Source organism: Malus sylvestris, chromosome 12 (assembly GCF_916048215.2).
Source record: "Malus sylvestris chromosome 12, drMalSylv7.2, whole genome shotgun sequence".
NCBI lineage: Eukaryota > Viridiplantae > Streptophyta > Magnoliopsida > Rosales > Rosaceae > Malus > Malus sylvestris.
The window spans coordinates 5,828,172-5,852,078 of record NC_062271.1 but is presented as its reverse complement, the minus strand read 5'-3'; the positions used below and the strand labels follow the sequence as shown (position 1 = coordinate 5,852,078).

At 37.2% G+C, this 23,907-nt stretch overlaps 3 protein-coding genes and 1 pseudogene across 5 annotated transcripts; 2 read left to right on the top strand and 2 right to left on the bottom strand.

The window, feature by feature from the left end:
- Positions 1-1,626: 1,626 nt before the first annotated feature.
- LOC126592500 (probable protein kinase At2g41970) lies at positions 1,627-5,694 on the top strand. 3 transcript variants are annotated; one of them, XM_050258188.1, is made up of 8 exons: positions 1,627-1,756; positions 2,117-2,340; positions 3,056-3,309; positions 3,390-3,516; positions 3,603-3,876; positions 4,377-4,509; positions 4,604-4,690; positions 5,362-5,694. In XM_050258188.1, the coding sequence occupies exons 2-8, from the start codon at positions 2,235-2,237 to the stop codon at positions 5,485-5,487; spliced, it is 1,107 nt and encodes a 368-aa protein (XP_050114145.1). In that variant the 5' UTR covers positions 1,627-1,756; positions 2,117-2,234; the 3' UTR covers positions 5,488-5,694. The 3 variants fall into 3 exon arrangements, with proteins under 3 accessions (XP_050114145.1, XP_050114147.1, XP_050114146.1); XM_050258190.1 differs by having other exon boundaries at positions 1,648-1,756; positions 2,172-2,340; XM_050258189.1 differs by having other exon boundaries at positions 1,649-1,756; positions 2,085-2,340.
- Positions 5,695-8,296: 2,602 nt separating this feature from the next.
- On the top strand, positions 8,297-15,412 carry LOC126592971 (uncharacterized). The gene is made up of 8 exons (XM_050258801.1): positions 8,297-8,846; positions 9,653-10,021; positions 10,105-10,364; positions 10,968-11,109; positions 11,298-11,669; positions 11,788-11,919; positions 12,472-12,600; positions 12,740-15,412. Exons 1-8 carry the CDS (start codon positions 8,721-8,723, stop codon positions 15,014-15,016), a joined length of 3,807 nt encoding a protein of 1,268 aa, XP_050114758.1. The 5' UTR covers positions 8,297-8,720; the 3' UTR covers positions 15,017-15,412.
- Positions 15,413-16,695: 1,283 nt separating this feature from the next.
- On the bottom strand, positions 16,696-18,898 carry LOC126592972 (uncharacterized; annotated as a pseudogene).
- A 2,908-nt stretch (positions 18,899-21,806) lies between these two features.
- LOC126594358 (uncharacterized) lies at positions 21,807-22,738 on the bottom strand. Its single transcript, XM_050260649.1, has one exon. It carries the CDS (start codon positions 22,656-22,658, stop codon positions 22,077-22,079), a length of 582 nt encoding a protein of 193 aa, XP_050116606.1. The 5' UTR covers positions 22,659-22,738; the 3' UTR covers positions 21,807-22,076.
- Between the last annotated feature and the right edge of the window lie 1,169 nt (positions 22,739-23,907).

Below are 23,907 nucleotides of genomic sequence, written 5' to 3'. Positions count from 1 at the left end.
AACCCTCTTCGAAAAATGAATGAGGGTGAAATTGTGTCGAGTGAATTATTGGTTTACATATTGTGTACAATTTTTGCTCAACCCATATATAAAGACATCTTTACTACAAAAACAATTTGCACGTGTTCCTCATGCATCGATTTTATATGGCCATAATTTTCTATATTAGACAATAATAAAATTAATTTTCATATTTTCAAGAGATAGATAAACTGTCTGAAAAAAATAACGAATAGAAATTATGTTGCAAAAAGATTCCACACATGCTAATCCAAGATATACAAATACAACTCTGAAATTAATTTAGCATATCTTATTGCACCTACTTTCGTCCCTTTTTTTTCTTTTTGTTTTTGTTTTTCTGCAAACACAATTGTAATTGCAGTAGAGGAAACAAAATCACACAAAATGAAAACATAAAATAATAATTACAATTTAATATTTATTAGTCAATCAACTATCTGTTTTTAATGCATTCTTTTACATTGTTCACATGCGATTAACTGTTATGTATGTTATTTCAATTAAAAGAACAATTAATTAACTCGCGCGTAGTGTGTTGCGATAATTAACCAAGACTTTTTTGTTGTAGGTGTTGAAACTTCCATTTAGAGTGTTAGAAATAATTTTTAAATGAAGAATAATAGAATGTACTAAACTATGGTATTTCTAATAAGATCAATCCAACAGCTCTAAGAAGAATGTAGGAAAAAAAATCCATGAATAAGGCCAAATAAAGGGGTGTGATATTCACACACCCCTTTTTACTTCTCTCACACATTTTTAATTTTCGGCCGTCGGATCAGATGAATTAAAGAAGATCAAATGACAGAAATTAACAAGGGGTGTGAGAGAAGTAAAAAGGGGTGTGTGGATAGCACACCCCCCAAATAAATCAAGTATGCATCAAACCGCAGTTCCTTTGAGTTTTGTTTGTAATCAAATGTTCTGAGTCCTATGGCTTGCTGCAAGGCTATCTTTTAATTAATTGCCATTTTATTGTGATTATTTAATTTGTCAAGGTGTGTTAGTAGCTTTCTGTCAAAAATACATTTTATTCCTAATCCCACTTGACTTTGCTCCCCCACACCTATTGCATGTGCTCTGTCTTCCATTAACTTAAAACACTCCCAAATCACACCAGCCAGCCATACAAAGGCACCGGCCACATCAAATATTAGGGCACGATTCAGGTAATCAAATTCAAAGAACAAAGTTCAGACAACAAAATGCAAAGAACATGATTCATATAATAAAATTCAAGAACAGGATTTGGAGGATTTGAACAATTTGTGATACCATTAAAGAAACAGGTGTTCTAATTCCTTTACTTGCTTTCCCTATTACTCTAATTCAATTATTCTCTCATTTCCTAAACCCTCGTAGTCCCTACAAAAAAATTGGTAATCTTTTTTTTTTTTTTTGGTCTAAAAAATATTTGGCAATCGTTTATGTATATTTCAAAAATAAATATAAAAATAACAGAAAAGACAAGGTGAAGTTTTGGTGGTTGTATTACCATAAACGTCATGCATGCATGATGAGAAATAGCAAATAGAAAGGGGGACGACGTGCAACGTGGTGACATGTAAACGTAGACGAAGTAGGGTTTGTTTTATGCCCGAGTTTCCCGCGAAACAGAGAGCCCGTCCATCACAGACAAATGTACGCAAATATTTATCAAAACGTTGCTGTTTTCTTCCTCCGTTTCTTCTCTGTCCCTCCTCTGGTTCCTCACCATTCTTTAAATTCCCAGGTCAGTTTTCACTTCATCATTTTATTCAACCTGCATTTCTTCAACTTGTATCATATTTCCGTTGATCCTCTTCCGTAAAAACTGTCCACATTGCTTTTGAGATTTGTTCTAAGTGATTGATTTATATATTTATTATGTATTTTGAACAAGATGTAATCATCCTTATGGTTGGTTTTCATTTTCTATTTTGGTTACCCAGAAACCAAATAGATCTTAAATTCTTGGTCTTCTGTTTGATTCGTATTTATATTTATTCATAAATTTTGGACAAAAAGGAAACATATAGGATGCAGTTTAAAGGCTAATCTTTCCTTTTTGTTTATTGTAGATAAGTTGATGTGGGATTTTTTGGAATTGCAGGAATAATTTTATTCAGAAATATTTTTGTTGGTGCTGAATAAAATTAATTGTGTAGAATATTAGCAATTGGTGGTGATACATGGGTCGTTAATCTTGCTGTGTCACCACAACTTGAAAAATGATGTGTTGCGGGGGTGCGGAGGAGGAAAACTTCGGCCCGCCTGCTAATCAATACACCGCCCCACCCAGAGGTGGGAATACATATGGAGGAGGAGGAGGAGGAGGTATTTTTTTTATCTTTCTTAATTTCAAATAATTTGCCATATTGTAATTTATGAGGACCATTGTGTTGGTGGTAATTATTAGAGGACAATTACAATTTCATTCAAATGACAAGTTCTAATTAACCATGCAATTTTCTATTAACTTGTTTGCTAGGTCAAGTCAAAATCCATTTCTTAAGCAAAAATGCAGCTCCTTACCGCTAAATATTGAGGAATTTCAGTATGGGCGGCTGTATTTTAGTAGTTTGGTTGTCCAACTTCTTAGCTTAAGTCTATTAGACAATTGCTCGACCCGTAAAACTAAGGCCTCATGAGGCCTTTAGGATTGGATAGGAATGGATAACCATTCAGATGACTGCACACCTGTAGGAAAATTTCATCTCACGGATTATTAAATAAGTGGTTTTGGGGTTAGCCCAAGTGGTGACTGAGGGCGGGCAAAATCTAATATAACTGGAATAAATATGGTGTGGAATGAGGTTGGAGGTTTGATGTTGAGAGCCTATAGAAACGAGAGCTCTGTTACCATGTCAGACAATGATCACATGACCTTGTCAAAGATTAAGTTGTTAATTAGATAATCGGTGGACAACAAACTAACAAATTCTATCTGTCCGTATGTCAAACATATTTTCAACCTTCATGCATATGCATACTTGTGTCACAAACTAGCATGCAACTTGTCAAGCATTACAAACCATCCATTGTGTTGCAGGCAATGACAGGGGAGAGCCAAGGGGTTCTAATAGGGTCAAAAGCGGAGCTCCACAGAAGGTCTTACCGATCGAAATACCATCTATGTCTTTGGATGAACTAAATAGGTTAACGGGTAACTTTGGTCAGAAGGCTTTGATAGGAGAAGGTTCTTATGGCCGGGTTTTCCATGCAAAATTGAGTAATGGTAAGGCTGCTGCAATAAAGAAATTGGATACAGGTTCATCACAAGAGGACTCTGATTTTTCAGCACAAGTAAGATTTTGGACCTTATGTTTTCTCGACAAAGACAATGTTGCATATTTTACTTAAAATGCTGGATCAATCTTGTGCAGTTATCAACAGTGTCAAGACTTAAGCATGAGCATTTTGTGGAGTTGATGGGGTATTGCTTGGAGACAAATAACCGAATTTTGATATATGAGTTTGCAGCCATGGGATCTTTACATGACATATTACATGGTATACTCAGTTACATAATTTGCTTTTGTATTTGTTTCTACAATTCGTTGAAAATCGATTCATTTTATCCACTATTTCTGCTGCAGGAAGGAAAGGAGTACAAGGGGCTGAACCGGGTCCAGTTCTTAGTTGGAATCAGAGAATTAAAATTGCCTTTGGTGCAGCCAAAGGCCTTGAGTATCTCCACGAAAAGGTTCAACCTTCAATTGTTCACCGCGACATCAGATCTAGCAACGTCCTGCTCTTTGATGACCATGTTGCCAAAATTGCGGACTTCAACTTGACAAATCAGTCATCAGACACAGCAGCGCGACTGCACTCGACTAGAGTCTTGGGAACATTTGGCTATCATGCTCCTGAGTAAGCCTCGGTTATTGTTTTCTGAATGTTTGATTTGATTCTACTAATCTAATAGAAGGAACATTATTAGCTTAGAAGTTGTATGTAGCTTGATCTTGGTGTATTTCTGTCCCCTATAATGGTTATATAGTGATGGATACGGTACATACTAAGTTTTGTATATATAGGGTAATATTCTCTTTTTAGACTTATGTTCATATTGTGGATTTAGATCACATTCAAACAAAAATCAACCTATTAATGGTCTAGAAACATATAGTCTATGTAAACATAATTAAGCATCTTACGTTGTCAGACAACTGGCAAGAAAACATTAAGCATCTTACCTTTATGATCTCCAAAACACGGTTGAGTAGATACATATCTTGCATAGAACCCGTTATATAATCTGCACTAACTCTAGCATTTTGCCATCATGCATGATATTTTCTCCTTACGTTTGCTTTTAATTTCCTCCCTTAATTATAAAATCATTGCTTTTAATTTTATTTTTTATTCAGGTATGCGATGACAGGACAAATTACTCAGAAGAGTGATGTTTACAGTTTTGGGGTTGTTTTACTAGAGCTTTTGACAGGGAGAAAGCCTGTAGATCATACAATGCCGAAGGGGCAACAAAGTCTTGTTACTTGGGTACACATAAATTTCTCAAGACTCTCTAACTTGCTTTTAGCAGTGCTTTCTAAAGCCCTCTAATCTGAATCCACATACAAATTAAACATTACAGGCAACTCCAAGATTGAGCGAGGACAAAGTGAAGCAGTGTGTTGATCCCAAGCTAAACAATGACTGCCCACCAAAGGCAATTGCTAAGGTTTGCTTTAAAATCCTTTCTCTTAACAAACTTACTATGAACAATCTAGGAATCCCATGAAAAAAAAATGACCAAATTCACATTCTCATAATAGTTATAAGACTCGTTTGGTGCCTAGAATTGGAATGAATTGGGTAACTCATAAAATTCAAGATATATTGAATGTAGAGGTGAATGATTTTGAGGGGATCATAAGGGATTAGACAGTTTCATCTCTTCCAGTTTTCCATTTTTTTGGGGAGGATTGGAAGGGAATAAAGTTTACTTAACGAGTGATTAATCTTCTACATTCAAGTCGGAAACAAGTTTTCACTTCTTCCTTCAACGTAACTTGAATATATTGCACCTAAACACCAAATGAGGTAAAGCTATTCACACTCCTAGTTTCTCATTATGCGCTACTCCTTCTCTGAGTGTTTTAATGTTACTATATATTAATTTCGGAGCACAGGACGACATACTAAGAGTGTGAATATTAGTGGTAGCTCACACCTGCGTGGGTGACATTAGCCATCGATCGATGAGCGTGGGTATATTATACCACACTATAGTTAAATGATTTGATTGGAAACCCGTGCTTTGTTGTTTCAATAAGGCAGGCATACCTTAGGCTATTCAACTAATTGATATGTTACTTTCTAAAACTTTGGTTTTCATGCGCAATGTCTCAGTTGGCAGCAGTGGCAGCACTTTGTGTACAGTACGAAGCTGACTTCAGGCCAAACATGACCATCGTTGTGAAGGCTTTACAGCCACTGCTAAACGCAAAACCTGCAGGCCCAGAGTCAAATGCCTAAGCATGTATACTCTACCACGTGCATGCATGCAGAATCAGCAACTTGTCTTGTGTTCGTGTGCTTTGTAACCTATCTTTCTTCGTTTGTAATCCTATTCCCACGTTATGCTCCACTGAATCGATACACCGTCGATTACAAGGATTCGTTCTGAATTTGTCATTTATCTAGTTTAATCAAGAAAGCAGTCCTAGTTATTCTCTAGTTCAATCAACTTTCTTGTATTTGCTTTTTCATTTCTAAATCTCATGTCACTTGAAATGAAAAGGTTTAGAAGCTATAATTCAGATCAAACAAATATACCATCAACACATACAAACTGTGCATGCAAATATCTGCCATAGGACGATCTGCTTGAATGAGATTTGTGATATATACTTGAGAAAATTTGCAACCAAAATGCGGAGTTAATGGGAGCCTCGGCCGCGGTAAGTTGTGTTTGTTGTATGAAATCAACACTTGAGTGCGAATAATTGGCTATTTTAGAAAACGACCTGATCTGCAAGGGACTTGCAAATGGCACTTGGCAGGTGTTGAAATATCTCACATGTATCTTTTCTTTTTTTTTATTGAAAAAAAGAGTTTAAATCCTAACCCCTGGGGATGGTAAGAAAATATATATTTTACATTTCAGATGGGGTTATAATTGGAGATATTATTGCTTATGGTATAAAATTTCCTACCACTTCAACTAATACTGAAACCTTTTGTGATAAAACCTCATACATGTTGAATTGTGTAGATGATAATTAACTAGTTGAGGACAATATTTGTGTTGTTGGAAATGAACCTTTGACCCGTCTCTCTGATAATTTGAAATAAAGGAGAAAATGAAGGTTATGGCAGTTGAGCCATAACAGCGTTGGCCTAAATATAAGGTAGCATGTGCCATATTTTAGGAAGTGAAAAGGTTCACTACCAAGATTGATTCAAAAAAATATACTTTCAGCCATAAAAAACAAATTAAAATGAACCCTAAATAATTATGATGTTATGTAACGCCATATGTCGACAGTGTGACTACACTATGTCATCCCATCCTACAAAGGAGCAAAATGTCAACATATACTGCAAGGGACAACAGCGCTGCTCACTAATCAATTTTTAATTTAATTTTTTTATAATAACACGCGTTAGATTATTGGACAGAATATTATAGGTGTGGGCATATGAAATTGAAAATCAAAATCGAAACACGAACTAAATTAAACTGTACCGAATGGTTCGATTTTTACGATTTTCGTTTGAAACCGAATTTTAGTGTAGAAAAACGTTTTGGTTTAGGTTTGACTTTATTTAACTAAAATGTAAAAGTCACAAGCCCAAAGTAGGCAAGCGAATGGGCTTGACGCAAGGTAGAAGGCCTAGGTGTCAAACCCTGGAGGGAGGTGCGGCTAGAGGTGTGGTAAAGGGCCTATTTATACTTCTTGTGTTTTCTCTAATATAAAAAAATGAGGAGTTTTAAATTCGATTATCGTCAAAACAAATTTGATCAAATTATTGTTAGCTTATTGTGTAGAAGCAAATAAACATTCGATAAAAGTGTAAAAGCACTTACTGTATTTGTCGTTCGAATTTGACTCTTGATAGGCTTGGTATGCGAGGCTTACTTATACGACCTTCGTCGGGTTTTCCAATTTCATCATCGCTCCATCGGGCTTAATATACCTTTTGTGCAACGCAAGCCAAATGCTACTTATGGTCTTAAAATTAGATATAGATTAATTAATGGTTGAATAGGTTTTAATTTTTTTTTTTCAATCAATTACACTTCGGATAAATGTAATTTGAACTATGTGACAATTTGGACGATATTTTTTTAGATTGATAAAAACAATCATAAATTTACAAATCATTACACAATAGACTCCTACATCAATCTCAACTGTTTGTTATATGACGTAATACTCGGTTGATCCATTTTTAACTTGCATGTACGCCGAAATCGATGCAACGTGAATTACCATATGTCATATAAGCAACATAGAGATAAAAAAAAACGACTTACATGATATCATAATTACATTCATGTAACTCGTAAGTACAGCACATCCAGTACCACTTTAAAAGATAGTTGTTATTTACTAAAAAAGTAGCATTTTTGACATAAATTGTTACGTCAAAAACCTCATTGCGAAAATAAGCATACAAGGATGAACAATATCTGGCCCAAAAATACTGAATATGAGAAGAGAAAATTTTGGTTTTTTTTTTATTCGAGAAATGCTAAGGAGATTATCAAGAATGGGACTTTCTGTCACTTTATATTTTTAGCATAATATATTATAATATTAACACAAAAGTTAACGTTAAATTGTGAGGTGACGAAAAGTTCATATAAAATCCTACTTTGAATTTGAAAGAACAATTTTGGTAATTTCATTTCTAAAGAACAATTTTGGTAATTTATGTGGAAATAGTGGCGACAGAATGTGCTTTTCTTACCCAAACGACGAAGTGGGCCCCCATAAGTCAGATACGGACGAATAGTGAGTAGTGCACAACTTGGAGATTATTTTAGCTTGGGATTTTAAATTAATCCTGTTAAATTAACGGAACAGTATTTCTCTCTCTCCCGTTCGGAGGAGGATTGTCTGCCCTCCTAGTTTCAATGCTCTTCCATGCCCTCCTGTTTTATGTGGTCACGGTTAAGCCACATTATTATTTTATATTATTTTTTATAGATATAATAAGACAAAAATAAATAGTAATATAAAATATTAACGTGGCTTAACCATGACCACACAAGATGGCATGGAAGGGCACTGAAACTAGGAGGGCAGACAATCCTCCTCCCTCCCGTTCTCTCCTTCTGTCGCTCATTTCGTTTTTAACCGTGCCTCCCTTATATAGCTACCATCACCAAATCCTTCCCCTCTCTCTCCTCTCTCTCTCTCTCTCTCTCTCTCTGCAAATATATACGCAGCACCAAATCTCACCGTCCTCAACCTAAACCCCCATTACATCCCCTCCCTTCTCAGTTTCTCACCCTGCAATCTAATCCAATCCAATCCAATCCGTTTCAATTCTACCCACTATCCCAATCGGATTCACCTCCGACGCAATTCATTTCTATCCGAGAACCATCCATTCCTCGATCTATAATTCCCAGATTAATTCTCCTTTGGGTTTGATTGATTGGAATGCTCGATTTTCGATCGGATTGAATCCGAATCGGACCGCGAACGCGTGCCCGGGGATGGGAAGGGCCGGTGAATGAGAATTTTGAACCAAATATGCCCGGTTTAGCTCAGAGAAATGACCAATTCAGTGATGGTTCGTCGCCCATTTACTCACTGTCTTCATCCAACGGATTTTGGTCCAAGCATCGCGACGATGTTAGCTACAATCAGCTCCAGAAGGTACTTCATTTTTTTTTCTAATTTTTTCGATTTTTGCTTTGACATTGGGTTGATAAATGAGATTAATTTGGATCACTTTTTTGGTGTTGTGTTTGATTAATTAATTTAATGGGTGTTTGGAGTTTGAATTGGATCTTGTACTGACAAGTTATGAGGATGTACATGTGTGATTGTTCATTGGAGGGCTAGTTTTCGTTGGAATATCGTTGTTTCGTTAATCGGATCCTCTTTACTTGTTTGTGTGTGTATATATATGTCCTTAGTGAGAATATAATCTTGTAATTATGTATTTGAGTTGATAATTGCGTAATGTGTACCGTTAGAGCGTTTCTCGTTAAGTTCTTGTTTCCAAAGGGCTCGTCATATGCGAGGCGACGGAAGAAAAGTATGTGCAAAAGAAAGAAAAGTTCAAATTTTTTTTTATCCCGGCAGGATAGTTGAAATAAAGCTGTCCGGTTATACCAAGTCTAGTGCATCTTTATTACTTAGTTATAGTAAGTTAGTAACACTTACAGGCTTGGACATAAAACCTAAACACAGACGGACACATGTAGACTCTTTCATCGTCACAAGGATGCAACGGGTAGAAAAGTTGTGTTCATTGCTTCTTGATAATTGATGGACATTTCCCAGTCTGTGGTTCGTTTGATAGTCTGTGGATGGGATTGAATAAGAAGTTCCTTGTAGTATCAATAACATTTGGCAATTTACGGATTGTATGATAACCTATAATTATGCGGGCATTTTTTTTTTTACTCATTGATGATTGACAAGTCTCTTACGAAGTTTATCTACTTTTGACGTAGTTTTGGAGTGATCTGTCGCCACAAGCTCGACAGAAGCTTCTCAGGATTGACAAGCAAACACTATTTGAGCAAGCTCGGAAGAACATGTACTGCTCTAGATGCAATGGGTTACTGCTTGAAGGTTTTTTGCAGATTGTCGTGTATGGAAAGTCTTTAAAGCAGGAGGGAACAAGCGGGCAACTATCCTGCAACAGGTCAAGGGCCTCAAAAAATCAAAAAGATGGTGGATCAAGTATTACCAATGGGTGCCATGATGAAATCCCAGATCCATCTGTCCATCCTTGGGGTGGTCTAACCATAACGCGTGAGGGGTCTTTGACACTTATTGATTGCTATCTGTATTGTAAGTCTCTCAAGGGACTTCAAAATGTAAGTTCTGATGATTTTATTATTTCATGAGATTGTGTTCAAGCCAATTTTATTCTAGTAGCTGAGTTTTTTGCTTGAATCAGGTGTTTGACAGTGCACGCGCAAGGGAACGAGAACGTGAGTTGCTTTATCCTGATGCATGCGGTGGGGGAGGTCGGGGTTGGATTAGCCAAGGAATGGCAAGTTATGGCAGAGGACATGGAACAAGAGAAACATGTGCATTGCACACTGCCAGGCTTTCTTGCGATACATTGGTAGATTTCTGGTCAGCACTTGGAGAGGAAACTCGACAGTCTCTTCTTAGGATGAAGGAAGAGGATTTTATTGAGAGGCTCATGTACAGGTGTTTAGCCATTTATGTATTCCTTTCTCATGAAATTCAATATAAAATAGTGGAAGCGATGTATTTTTTCTTTCTGGTTGAAGGAGCGCTGTATGTTTAGTTTTGGGTTGTGGAGGAAGTTTCAGTTATTACTATTGGGACTGCATTATTAGCAATGATATTGAGAATGTTCAGCCTGGTGAAGCTAATAGGGAAGAGAAAATTAGCTTCATTTGGTACAATATATGTCCATTATTAGCTGATGCATCCTTGAAGGCTTTACATAGGCCTGAAACACTCTTTTTTCTTTGAATTAATTTGAATTTGGGTTCGTGCACATAGTAAGTATATTGATGGTATTTAAAAATCCTCACCAAAAACTATGCAGGTGAACAAAAAGGAATAGCGTGAAAGATTAATCTACCAGTGGCTTTTCATTTTGCAACATCTGGCCGTTTTGTATCTAGCATGAATTTATACGTTGTTTGGTCCTCTAAAACTGCTTAAAATAGAGTTATGTAACTTATTTTTGCAGCAATTACTTCCTTATGTTTAGATATCTTAGCAGTCCTCATCGGTTACTTTTATTCTGGTTGTCTTAAGATTTTGATGTTCCTGTCACAGGTTTGATAGCAAGAGATTTTGCAGAGATTGCAGAAGGAATGTTATTCGTGAGTTCAAGGAGCTAAAGGAGCTGAAGCGCTTGCGGAGGGAACCTCGCTGCACTAATTGGTTTTGTGTTGCAGATACCGCATTTCAGTATGAGGTCTGGGATCATATGTTTTTTAATTTTTGAATTGTCTCTGATTTCTGTTGTGATTTTTGTGTTCTCTAAATCTTTTTAGAGCACACTGGCGAGATAAAAAATTTGGATGGTTGGACCTTGTTTATTTTTTAGTGATAAGTACAGATGATGTGAATGGCATTTTGATCCCCTTTTTGCTATCATCTCAGGTATCTGATGGCACAGTACAAGCTGATTGGCGCCATACTTTTGCCGACACTGTTGGGACATACCATCATTTTGAGTGGGCTGTTGGAACAGGTGAGGGAAAATCTGACATTCTGGAATTTGAAAATGTTGGCATGAATGGAAGTGTGAAGGCTAATGATCTAGAGCTCGGTGGTTTAAGTGCATGCTATATTACCCTGAGGGCTTGGAAACTAGATGGCCGTTGCACTGAGCTTTCTGTAAAAGCTCATGCATTGAAGGGTCAAGAATGTGTTCACTGTAGGCTTATAGTCGGAGACGGCTATGTAACAATCACAAGAGGAGAAAGTATTAGAAGATTTTTTGAACATGCTGAAGAGGCAGAGGAAGAAGAGGTAGTTAAGATCCCTAAAGGCTTATTATTATCTATGTTCTCCAGGGGCAGTCGAGATCTATATTATATCTTACGAGGTTAGACCTCATGCAGTGTTGTTATTTAATGTGTTTTGTCAGGATGATGATTCCATGGACAAAGATGGAAATGAACTGGATGGAGAATGCTCCCGTCCGCAAAAACATGCGAAGAGTCCTGAACTTGCTCGAGAATTTCTTCTAGATGCTGCAACTGTTATTTTCAAGGAACAGGCATGTTCAGTCTGCTGATGTTATTGTGTGTTAAGTTCGTCATTGTTCATTTTATAAACTCAACTCCTTGTTTGTTTACCTGTGTTAACATAAATTAAGATCCTTCATTTGTCATAGTGTATTCTTAAACCTTGTTAGGTAGTATACAATTCAGTCTGTAAGACAGAGGGTGCAATGTGGAAAGTAAGAGAGATAAATTGTATTTTCTATGGAAGGAATGATGTCAATACTGGTGTTGTCAATGGTGTCTAGGGAATGTAATCACAATAGTTCACTATTATTACTACTTAAACCTTTTTATATAACTATTGAGGAAATGGTATTTAGAACTTGCATTTTCCTTGGAGAAACTATGGTGGGGAAAGGGTGTTCATAGCAGAGGTGCTTAAATTTTGGTGTTCCGGACAAAAGTAAACTTATGTTGGCATGATGCTTTACAACTAGTCACTGTGTGTGTGTGTGTGGAATGCTGGCAGATTTGTTAGTATGCAAACGTTGTGTGTGACTGTCATATATGTATTCTCTGTCTGATTCTGAATGCCCATCTTTTAGGTGGAAAAAGCATTTAGAGAAGGAACAGCTCGTCAAAATGCACATAGCATCTTTGTTTGTCTTGCACTAAAGCTGCTGGAAGAACGAGTTCACGTTGCTTGCAAAGATATAATTACGCTTGAAAAGCAGGTCTTAAATCTTGTTATATTTCCGACTGAAAAAATCTTGTCATATATTCAAAAGATAACATACTAGGTAGAAAAATGAGAACAGCCATTTTACGATTTAGGAGGAACACTTCTGATGATTTTGTACCTTTTCCGTACAGATGAAGCTTCTAGAAGAGGAAGAAAAAGAAAAGCGTGAAGAAGAAGAGCGCAAAGAGAGGAGAAGAACAAAAGAAAAAGAGAAAAAATTGCGAAGGAAGGAGAGGTTGAAAGGGAAAGAGAAAGATAAAGATACGGAATGTTCTGAAGTAAATGAAACTCCTGCTCTTGATGTTGTCTCAAAGGAAGAATCATCACTAAATGCTTATGAGGAGCCTAATAGTTCCATTAGCTGCAAGGATTCAGTTAGTGAAGCTGATGATCAGATTCTATCTACGCCTGGATCGCCTGAGATTACTGATGATCAGTTCCAAAATGATTTTATCGTTTCAAAAAGTGAAAACAATTGTCATGATAGTCTTGATGATGAAATTACCAATGGAAGAGGCGATACTGGTTCTTTTACAGTTGAGCAATCAAAGTTTTCACGACGGAGATTGAAATTTAGGAGAGAAGCTCAACTAGAGGCATCTTTGAAGTGGTCTGACTGGCGCAGATATGCTGCTGTTTCAGATAGTGCTTCTGTGGTTAGTAGATCCGAGTCGAGATGTAATGCTGATAATTTTGAGACTACATCAAGGGGCATCAATGGATCAAACAAGCAATCAAGAGTGAATGCCCTGAAGTCCAATGGTCGACATAGTGGTCCTAAGTTTACTGAGAAGTTTCTTTCCCCAAGTAACAGGATGAGTGACAGATACGAATTCAATTCTTGCAGCTGTAACAAAAACACTGAATATAGAGCAAAGGTAGAGCCCCATGTTTCTGCTGCCATAGTGGGATGGGAGGATAAAACTGCAAGTCTGTCAGAATCTGCATTAGATACGTCCAAGCAATTCTATCATGGTAACAGGTATAACCAAGTAGGAGACGTGCAAGTTAGTTGTGTAAGACCCAAAAGCAAAATCAATTCTGGGGACAATCCTGGTAGAGATTTGGTTCATCCCAAGAAAATTTGGGACCCCTTGTATACTAGAAGTAACTCAGACTCTGATGTTACCTTGCGGTCATCTGCTTTCAAGGATGAAGATAAAATCATGAAGTCACCTGGTGACATATGTACAGGTGAAGATGGGGCAGATACAGGTGAAATTTATGAGGATAAGAACTTAAAGGAATCAAGAAAATCCAGCACAGGAATGGCTGTCAACTGTCAGAGTGAATTTCATGCCGGAGCACAGGATTCTTGCAACCCAGCGAAACCCACTTATGAGGAGATTGGATTATGCCCTGTCAGTTCTGTACTTAGCTCCATTGACTCTGCATCAAATGGAACTTCTGACCCCACTGTGAGCAGCTGCACTTCTAATTCCGATAACTGCTCATCATGCCTAAGTGAGGGAGATACCCATACAACGTCGTCAAATCATGGACATCAGGAATCTTCGTCTACATCAGATTCAGAAGATGCCAGCCAGCAATCAGGAGGAAAGGAAACTTCTCTATTCATTCAAAATGGTTTCCGAGAGTGCCATGATGTTGGCATGGAGAATAATCAGAATGAAAAAAGAGGAGAGTCTATGGAAAGCAGGACACCGATTGGTCCTTCACTGAGTGGAGCAGGGAGTAACGTTTTTGGGAGTCCAACAAAAATTGCTCAGATTTTTGATAGTGGTTTGTCTGCTGTTAATGTGGGTTCTCAGCATCATGGCATGCTTTCTTCGATGCATAACCAAAATGTACAGTTCCCCGTTTTTCAAGGTCCTTCAACAATGGGTTACTATCAACAAAGTCCAGTTTCATGGCCTGCTGCTCCAGCTAATGGAATGCTAACATATCCAAACCACTACTTATATGCTGGTCCTCTTGGGTATGGTATAAATGGAAATTCAGGCTTCTGCATGCAGTATCCTGTGCAGCACGTACCTCCATTGTTTACCCCTGGCCCCGTTCCAATTTATCAGCCAGTCATCAACAGAGAGGAGCAGAATCAGATATCTACCCCGTGTATGCAAGACTCTCCCAATGAAGCTGATACAGAGAGTGTGGATCCATCTGGAGCATATTCAAGGCAAGCACCACCAACTGGAGAAAGAGCGCAAGATGATAATTCTGGAAAATTGCATACGATTAATGATGGCTTTTCCTTGTTCCATTATGGGGGTCCTGTTGCTAATCCACCAGGATATATGCCTTCGGAAGAACAGACCGTTGTGGATTCTCCTTTAAAATGTTCGGATCATGTTGATAATGATCAGGCGTGTTACAAGAAAGAGGCGACCATTGAAGAATACAACCTGTTTGCAGCAAGTAACGGTATAAGGTTTCAATTCTTCTGAGGTAAGAAGGCGTGAGGTGGCTGTTGAGGAATGCAGTCCCCTATCTTCTTACATGGCGACCGAAGGTTTGTGGTACTCAATAATCTTCCTTTGAAAAATTCCAATTTTTAGCTCAATAGTTTTGCGTTTTTCGTTTTAGTTATTCGATTTGCCCCATTGTTTTTTTTCCCCTTAAATAGAGAGAAAAGGTTGGGAGAGTGCTACAAAGTTTGAAGGGTGTTCTTTTTTCTTTTCTTAATTAATGAAAAATTTGTTGGTATGGAAGTTCTCTTGTATTTTAGAGCTTGTTTTAGGATTTTGAACCTCCTAAAACATTCTTATTAAAAGAATTTTCTTGGATGATGAAAATAATGGAGCTTATATGATGAGGAAGTTATGTGTTGGCTTCAGTGCAAATCATTGAGTTTCAAGTTTATTATGCTCACTGAAATTCTGTGTGTTACATAAATTTTGATGGCTTGAAATTTTGTTTACCATTAGATTGATCTCCATCTAGTGATGACGATTTTCTCCCCTCCTAATATCTCTCTTTCCCGTCTCTCCTATTTAAAACGATTAAGTCACGTCAACATCTTATTTTGAATTTTTTATATAGAAAAAAATTACAAAAAGGAAAGTGTGAGAGGTGGGAGGAAAGAAGATGGTAATAGGAGGAGAGAGAGTTGGGGATAATGTATTGATATAGTGTTTGGCACTCAAACAAAATTAATTGTACACTTCAAACTTTCTATATTTTGAAAGAAAATTATTCTTCTGAAGAGTGCACAATTACATTTTTTGAGTGCAAATAACACTATCCTAAACATTTATATGGTGTAGAATGTGCCACATAATTTGGTACACGATTTAGTAGGGGTGCAACTTGGGTTGGGTTAGCCTGAATTTATTCATGCCTAACTCGATTTCAAACTGAATCGGACGGGTTAGAATGAAGAAAAAATCTGCCCAAACCCAATTCGACCTCAACTCGATCGTTTATTGGATTGGGTTGGGTTGATGCCTTGTCTACCCATACCAACCCAACCCCAACCTGATTTTAAGTCCGAATTTGCTCATGTACATATTACCTATCCACTTTATATAGACTATATTACTTACGTAGAAGTTTTGGAATGCATATACTTGAAGTTTGTTTGCAGTTTCCTTATTAATAATGAAAGATAGTGTTACTTTTACATTTCTTTTGATTGAAACTTTGTTATATGTCTTGTAATTTTATTTCAACTTCACATGGTTGAAACATTGAAAATGGTATCCAAGTTGTTTGGTTTAAAATTTGAAAAATCATGCAAAATAAGGGGTCATAAGATTGAACTCGATAAAGTTTGACAAACTCGAATCTAACCCGAGTAAGCCCAAACTCAATTAAAACATGAACCTAACTAAACTCACATGGACCTGAACTCAATCGAAACTCGAAAGATAAAGAGTAGTTAATTTCTACATGCACGTTCAAAGATCGAAGTTTAGGAATTCATATGCCACATAAGTTAGAAAAACATGTCGGACTAAACAACTTTTTCCCATTCGAATGCCTGGTGAACAAGTTCAATGACCTTAAACGGGAGTCCAATTTTCAAACAGAGGTAAGCAGAAGCTACCTAACTTGCTCAGCACGGCACAGTGCTTAAATGGCCCAAAAGAAACATAACGCAGGGAGCAGGGCAAAAGAAACTGAGTTTTCAAAAATTAGACAATGTGAATCTATAAATTTCAGTCGAATCCATTGTTTCTTGCAAACGAAATTGTCAAAGTTTAATTCAACTATCAGTTTCTGGCCCCAACAAACTTTAATACAGCAAGACAAAAACCAGGCTCATCGACAAATTTAGTTAGTTCGAAAGAATGTTCTGCTGCAGCTTCCAATAAAGTACTCTTTTCAGGCAAGTCAGAAGTTATAACATGTGGATATTGTCGTCGTTGCTGCTCCAAAACTTCTCTTCCTTGGGGATGGCTAATAACCAGTCTCGCACCTATACAAGGAACAGCCACAACTCAGAATCAAGAGTGATATTTTGAAAGAAAGCAACAGCTAATGTTAGATTAATTTTAACACAAAACTTTCAATTTATGGATTCATACAGGCAAATATGATACTTTTGGGTGAGCCCTGAATGAAATGTGAGAAGGAGTCTATGGCAATTAATGACACTTCATCAAGGCAGAGAAGCACTAGTATATCAAGCATGAATGAAAAGAAAAATGGATGATATTATGAATCTCTGCAAGAAAATCACCTGGTGTAAAACACCTTCCAAGTGTTTTAAACACTTCGTCAAGTTTCAAGGGCACGGCTGGAAGGCAATAAAGGAACACCACATCCAAAAGGCGCCCACTTATCGGGTACATATATCAATTCTCCTTGCCAACAGTTAACCTTGTCATATTTTTCTTTAATGCCAGCTAAAACAAAAAGTGAATCATGGACAATGAGCAGGAGACTGCAGGGTGATGATTCAACCAACCGATCCACAAATCCTTCAGAACCAATTGAAACCATAACCCTAGAAGTTTCTTCAATCTCTCCTGCGGATATAAGGCGATCAATCTTAAGGCTATAATCTTGGTCAGAACTGAAATCACCTGAATCAAGAAAGGACCGGTCTTTCTTAGCAAAATCGTCGAAGTTGATTTACAGACACTACGCCTTCATTTGATGGAGCAGTAGCACCAAAAGATGATCGGCAAGCATGCAAAGACTGATGTGAAATACAAGGAAATGAAAGAGAAAGAAGAGGGACACAATGATTCCAGCGATAGACATGGTTATGAGCATATGTCGAGGTTGCGTTTGAAAACAAGGTAGGAACTGGCAGCTAGGCAAGGGAACGAAAAGACACTGAGATGAGAAAACAGAATTCATCGCACAAAACTACTGATTTTCCTTTCAGGATGTTTCTCGTGTAAAATGAACAATTCAAGAAGCTTAATTATTGATTAACAGAAATGAACCAAAAGGGTTTCTGTTAATATTTCGAAAGTAGCTCGGTTCAACTTGTTATCACCACCCTTACACTTATCTTTAAGATCAGAACCTCTGCATGTATGAACAGGAAAGAAAAAGAAAAACATTATTCTCAATCCTTAACTATTCAACTTCTGAAGGCTAACATCAATTCTGTTTCAGGAATTAAACAGAAAGGTAACACCTCATGAAAACCGCATACTCGAAAAACAGTGATCCCATAGTAGCATTATCACTCTTATGAACTTCCACACAGCCTTAAATCCTATATCCTTATCCGGAGGGAGATTATGTTATCAAGTCGGAATTCTATTGCACCAATTATTAACTTTCCTGGAACACAAATACCCAACAACAAGTGCTCATTTGTTTCACATTTCATAACCTGGAAGAAAACAAGATTATAAAACCCAAACTTTCCAAAGTCACCATCTTTCTTTATATTTTCCCTCCAGTTTCCAAGTAACCAAACACCCAACTAAAGTAGTCAACCAAACAAACAAACAAACAGAAAATAACTGATTTCTTCTATGCACAAATCATAAAAACGACGACACAAAACAGGAAATTTCAAAACATGAAAGGAAAACGAAAGTAGAAAATTAAAGGCATTGTTTGGTTCTACAGAATTTCAAATTTCAAATTGGTTTCTTTTGGGTGACGGTCAGAACAATATTTACTTACCCAGAGTCCTGCTTTGAACTTCAATGGCGAATGCAGAGCTCAGAGCCTCCGCTCAATGGCAGTCACTGCAAAGCTCTAGTCCTGACAGTTCGATTCCTCTCCCTTTAAACCCTAATTTGAACTTTTTGGGGTTCCATTTCCGCCGCTACTTTATCCTGAGAAAAAACTCACCAGAACCGAGTACTGTAGACTCTGTAAAAGTTAAGATGTTTCCTTTGGCACAAATGAAAGAAACACTTCTATCCTACGTCGCTCAATCGAAAGTAACAAAAAAATAAGTGTAAATTTTAAATTGAGAAAATTTAAAATAGGTCTAATTTTATAGGTCTATTTTTGAAATAGGTTTAATTTTCAGTAATTTCTCATTTTTGAAATAGGTTCAATTTTTTGTTATTTTGAACCCATATCAAAAGATCCCTTTTAAATTTTATCACCTTTAACATTAGATCTCGTAGCAATTAGCAAATGCATACCTTATCTTTTGAACATTCTAATATCATACATTAACTTATAAATTCGTGCAATGTTATACGTTCATTATTTAATCCGTCAAATTTGACCGTTAGTGATTACGTGACAAACAAATACATTGACCATACTTTTACTGACGTGGCAAATATTGACAATTGTGCCATGTAGAAAAAAAATAAGGAAAACTAATGAAAAGGGCTTGAAAACTTTGAGTTTTAATGATAAGGACAAAATAAAGGGTAAAGTGAATAGTACTATGATTGACTTTTTAGTGTAAAAATGTGGTTTTTCGTTAAAGTGAACAGTACCGGGTGCTTTTCGTTAAAGTTCCAAAAAAAATAAAGTATAAATAAATAATTTTGAATGCCCAAAAAATTAATAAATTCGTCTCTCCCTATTATCTTCTTCATTCTCGTGTTCTCTCCCTCTCTCATTATCTTCTTCATTCTCGTGTTCTCTCCCTCTCTCCCTTTCATGTTGCAACAATAGCCAAGGCGCAGCCGTCGCGGCACCACTATCATCCGACCACTAACGACCCAAAAATTAATATTTCTTGAATCATCTCTTCATACTTGGTCTGAATCTCTACCTTATTTCATTAAAATCATATTTACACCTCAGAATTTAGGGTTTATCTTAGAATAAATCACGATATTTCAATTTTTACACCGCTAAGTTTTCAAATATTATCAATTTAAACCTTTTGTCATTTTTACGGTAAGAATAGTTTAAACTGATAATATTTTACTATTTGTACCAAAGTTGATACCAAGTATGAGCTTTACCCTAATATTCTTTATAAGAGTAAATTGTATAAATAATGTGAGACGGGAGAATCGAACCAAAGTTGGTGCGACCAAAGTTGATACCAAATTGGAGAAATAGTTAAATGTTGGTGCGACCATGTTTGGGATCAACTTTGGTGCTGACATATGAAACGGAAGAATCGAACTTAAAACTTTAAGGGCAGAAGTAATGTGATTAATCATTTGAGTTACAAGCCTGATATAATATATCCTCCCTTAATAAAATTTTGGTACTAAACTCATGTAACAAATCATCCCCACATAAAAACTGGGGGCATTAACTTTATTTTTTCTTTTTATTTCACCTATTTGAATCATTTATACTCCAACAAAGTGAAGGCTGTAAAAATATTACTCGTGGATAAATTTAGGGTCTATTATTGGAATTAAGTCTATTAACGTAAATTTCTAACTAGTGGTATGAGAACATCTCCGAAAAATGCGGTAAAACAACCAAAATTTTATTATAAAGAGTCAAATCTAAAGAAGGCGAAATGTGTATCGATGAAACGTAGTTCTAAGTGACGTGCCTTCTTAACTTCTTATCATATAAAATATTTATCCCACCTCCATATGATGATGTCTTTGAGATTTACGTTCCAATTTCCACCCAAAGAACAAATTCGTATATGGCCGGGGCATCATACAATCTTGACAACCCTTATGCCACGGATTGACATGTCCGTCGTAAATTCAGAATAGCCGCTGTTTTTGGAACGAATAAAAAACATTTGTTCACGAGATTTGAACTCAAGATATGCCGAAACGGCGGCAACATTATACAAGAGTTGAGAGTAACCACTAACCACAATCAAGAACCAAACAACAACATCCAAGTCTACAGATAGCCAGTGAAAGCATTAACACCGTCATTAGGCCATCAAACTGGTAAGAATCGAGCACAAGAGCCCATCAGCTCCATAACAAGCCTAATATTCCCACCCCCACCATAGTACTAACGGAAAGAACAACTCTTGCATAACAACAGTTACGGATGGAAACGCGTTAATCCGTAATTACAACAGTTACAATTTCCAAATTTCCATCCCCTTTCCCATCCAAACTCTCACAATTCTGTGTGCAAGGCAGAGTTCATCCTGCTAATACCATCTATATATGCCTCCCTAAGATATAATATATATACTCCCTTATAAGATCAAGGTTTAATTAGTATACTTCTAAAGACAAACGCAACTTTTCGCTTAATATACCGAAACCATAGTTTATGCAAAGTAAAACAAAAGAGCTTATATGACAATACATAGATTCAAACTCACACCAACGTTCCACTTTGATAAACATCAAGCCTGCGTGCTATCAGAAACGACCTTAATCCAAACCGTGACTGTTAAACAACCCATACTTTATGCACTATGGTACACAAACAGATACAAAGACAGGAATATGTGTGTGTGTGTCTCTCTTTTAATTACTCGGTTCTTCAAAAATCAATTCAAAAAGTGAAACGATCCAAAGTAGGAAAACAGAACTAGGATCAGAAAAACAACACTATTGTAATGGTCACTGGTTACAATGCTGCAGACATTTTGATGTCAGCATATACAAATTGTTGATAAAAGTTCAACAAAACAACTTATTTAGCATACAAGGCATACTAAAATGCCTTACCGCAGCTCTCAAGAGAAAGGATCCAATCCCAGACTAGAACAGAACTCGCAGAAGCTGAGCATAAGAGAAATTTAACAGCAGAAAGAAATAAATGGAGACTCAATCAAATCGCATTACCGCAACTTTGACATGATCGAACCCTTGCCATTACTTAGTTCGATTACTCATAACCATTGCCGCACAATTCAGAAAACATAATTCAGTTCAACGTAGCAGCAATTTAGGCATCTTTGAGTGCATAAAATTGTTCACAGCTTAATTACTTAACAAAAAGTTCACATTTTGGTAAATAAACATTAAATTGATAACAAAAACGAGTAAAATTCATCCCTTTTTAGAGATCCAATGATGAGAAAATAACAAAAGCAAATACTAATTGTCATTAGAGAACTAGAACACTAATTAAACAACAACACTAACCAATCGCAATCTAATATCTTAAAACAAATACTAAAATTAGAACAAACCCAGTAGGCAGTGAGTGGAGTCCTGCGTGGTGAAACCATCAATTGGTTTTCGGGTCGGGCATGGGGAACAACCCGGAACTGGCACCTCTCGGTGGCGAAAAGCCCAAGAATTTCTGCAAATTGGTCCGAATACTGATCGAGCACAGAAAGTACAAAAACGCCATCGAACAGTCCGTCGGATCCTCCCCTTGCAGCCCTCGGTGGCTCATCTTCATCACCAGCCCAAAGGGCTTGAAGGGTAATTTCGCCACCGGCTTACCCTCAAACAGCGAGTTGAGCAGCCCGAAGACGACGAAGAGGACGAGGGCGACGACAGCGCCGGACTTGAACTTGAAGAGCGACAAATCCCGGCTGGATTCCTTGAGGCTGGTCTCGACGCGGTCGATCTTCTTGGTCTTGGATTTTTTGGTAATTTTGGCGGCGGAGGAGGAGTCGGTCTTCATGGTCTCGAGCTTCTTGGCGGCTTTGTCGATGGAGGAGCGGAGGGACTTGTAGGAGTTGGTGCGGTAGATGAGGACCCACGAGATCGCCTCGCAGATGATGGCGGTGCAGACGGATATGCCCACCACCGTCAAGCTGTCGGAGTACTTGAGGCCGGAGAGGAAGGAGGCGGTGGCCATCGGAAAATCGCCGAGAAAACGCGAGAAAATTGGAATGTCGGAGTGTGTGATCTGATTCGGTGGTGTGTTTACTTCAGTCTTCAGATTGTGAGATGTAGGTGTAGTTTTTCGATAGGCCTATATTGGTCTTGGGCCTTGCGACTTGGGCTTTTTCTTTTTTCTTTTTTCTTTTTAATATTAATCCAATTGTCAAAAAATTCATATTTACCACCACTACCGGTAGATGCTTATATATGTAAAAGGATTTAAAATGACTGAAAACAGTCGAAAATGCTTTTGTAATCAATTTTTAGTAAAAATGTAAGTAAATCCGAGAAATTTTTTAAAAATGCTTATTTCAAAAAGCACATAACTGGTGTTTTTTTTTCAAAATATAGTTCAAATATTTTTGGAACTCAAAAAAGGGTTTTATCAAAAGTGATTTTAGTTGTTTAAAAACACTTCCAAGCGACCTTAATTTTATAAGATCTGTCCCCAACAAAATCTCAGCGGCCTTCAATTGTTTTTGCTTGTAAGTCAACATCAAAAAGTTATTAACCTAGTCGAACGAAAAAGGTTAAGGGGAGTTGTGTAATATATAGAGTTTGATAAATTTTCATAGACCTATAAATATATGGATTTTTAAAGAGTTTAGTTGATGTTTTCATAAATCCATGTGGATTTTAATTGAATTTTATATAGATTTTAATGGAGTTTTGAGATTTTTAACATGGATTCATGGACTTTTTTTTATGATCAATTTTATTAATAAAATATTGATGTTTTCAAATTTTTACTACTGGTGATTATGACCATGGCAAAGTGATTGTTTGAGATAGCAGCGGCAACGATAATGGTGGAAATGCCAAGTAGTGATTGTCGGCAAGATGCTAGTAATGTGGTGCCTTTGGTGGCGGCGATAATAGTAAAGGTGGTGAGTGTTGGGGTGGTGGACGAATGTGGGTTTTTTGGGTGAGAACGAGGGGGTTGGTCTTGATGGGGTGGTGATGATGGTGGTAAAGGCGGCAGTTATGGTAATGGTGGTTATGATGGGGGAGTAGGTTGTCATAAGAGGTTGTGGTCGTGCCGATGGTGGTGAGGATGGACAAGGTAAATAAGATGATGGTAAAAGAGGTGGCAGTCGTAGTGATGGTAATGACGATAGCCACAAAACAAGTGATTATAAGAGGTTGTGGTACGAGGATGATGGTCGTGGCAAAATGGGATCATGCTGATTGTCTTTGCAACATAGTAGTGGTCGAGGTGGTGT

Bases quoted from the DNA above. Each gene is read 5' to 3' on its own strand.
- LOC126592500 (XM_050258188.1), top strand. From the start codon at position 2,235: ATGATGTGTTGCGGGGGTGCGGAGGAGGAAAACTTCGGCCCGCCTGCT. The intron at 3,517-3,602 runs GTATACTCAGTT...TTTCTGCTGCAG, and splicing joins TTTACATGACATATTACATG to GAAGGAAAGGAGTACAAGGG. The intron at 4,510-4,603 runs GTACACATAAAT...TAAACATTACAG, and splicing joins AACAAAGTCTTGTTACTTGG to GCAACTCCAAGATTGAGCGA.
- LOC126592971 (XM_050258801.1), top strand. From the start codon at position 8,721: ATGCCCGGTTTAGCTCAGAGAAATGACCAATTCAGTGATGGTTCGTCG. The intron at 11,110-11,297 runs GTCTGGGATCAT...CTATCATCTCAG, and splicing joins ATACCGCATTTCAGTATGAG to GTATCTGATGGCACAGTACA. The intron at 11,920-12,471 runs GCATGTTCAGTC...CCCATCTTTTAG, and splicing joins CTGTTATTTTCAAGGAACAG to GTGGAAAAAGCATTTAGAGA.
- LOC126594358 (XM_050260649.1), bottom strand. From the start codon at position 22,658: ATGGCCACCGCCTCCTTCCTCTCCGGCCTCAAGTACTCCGACAGCTTG.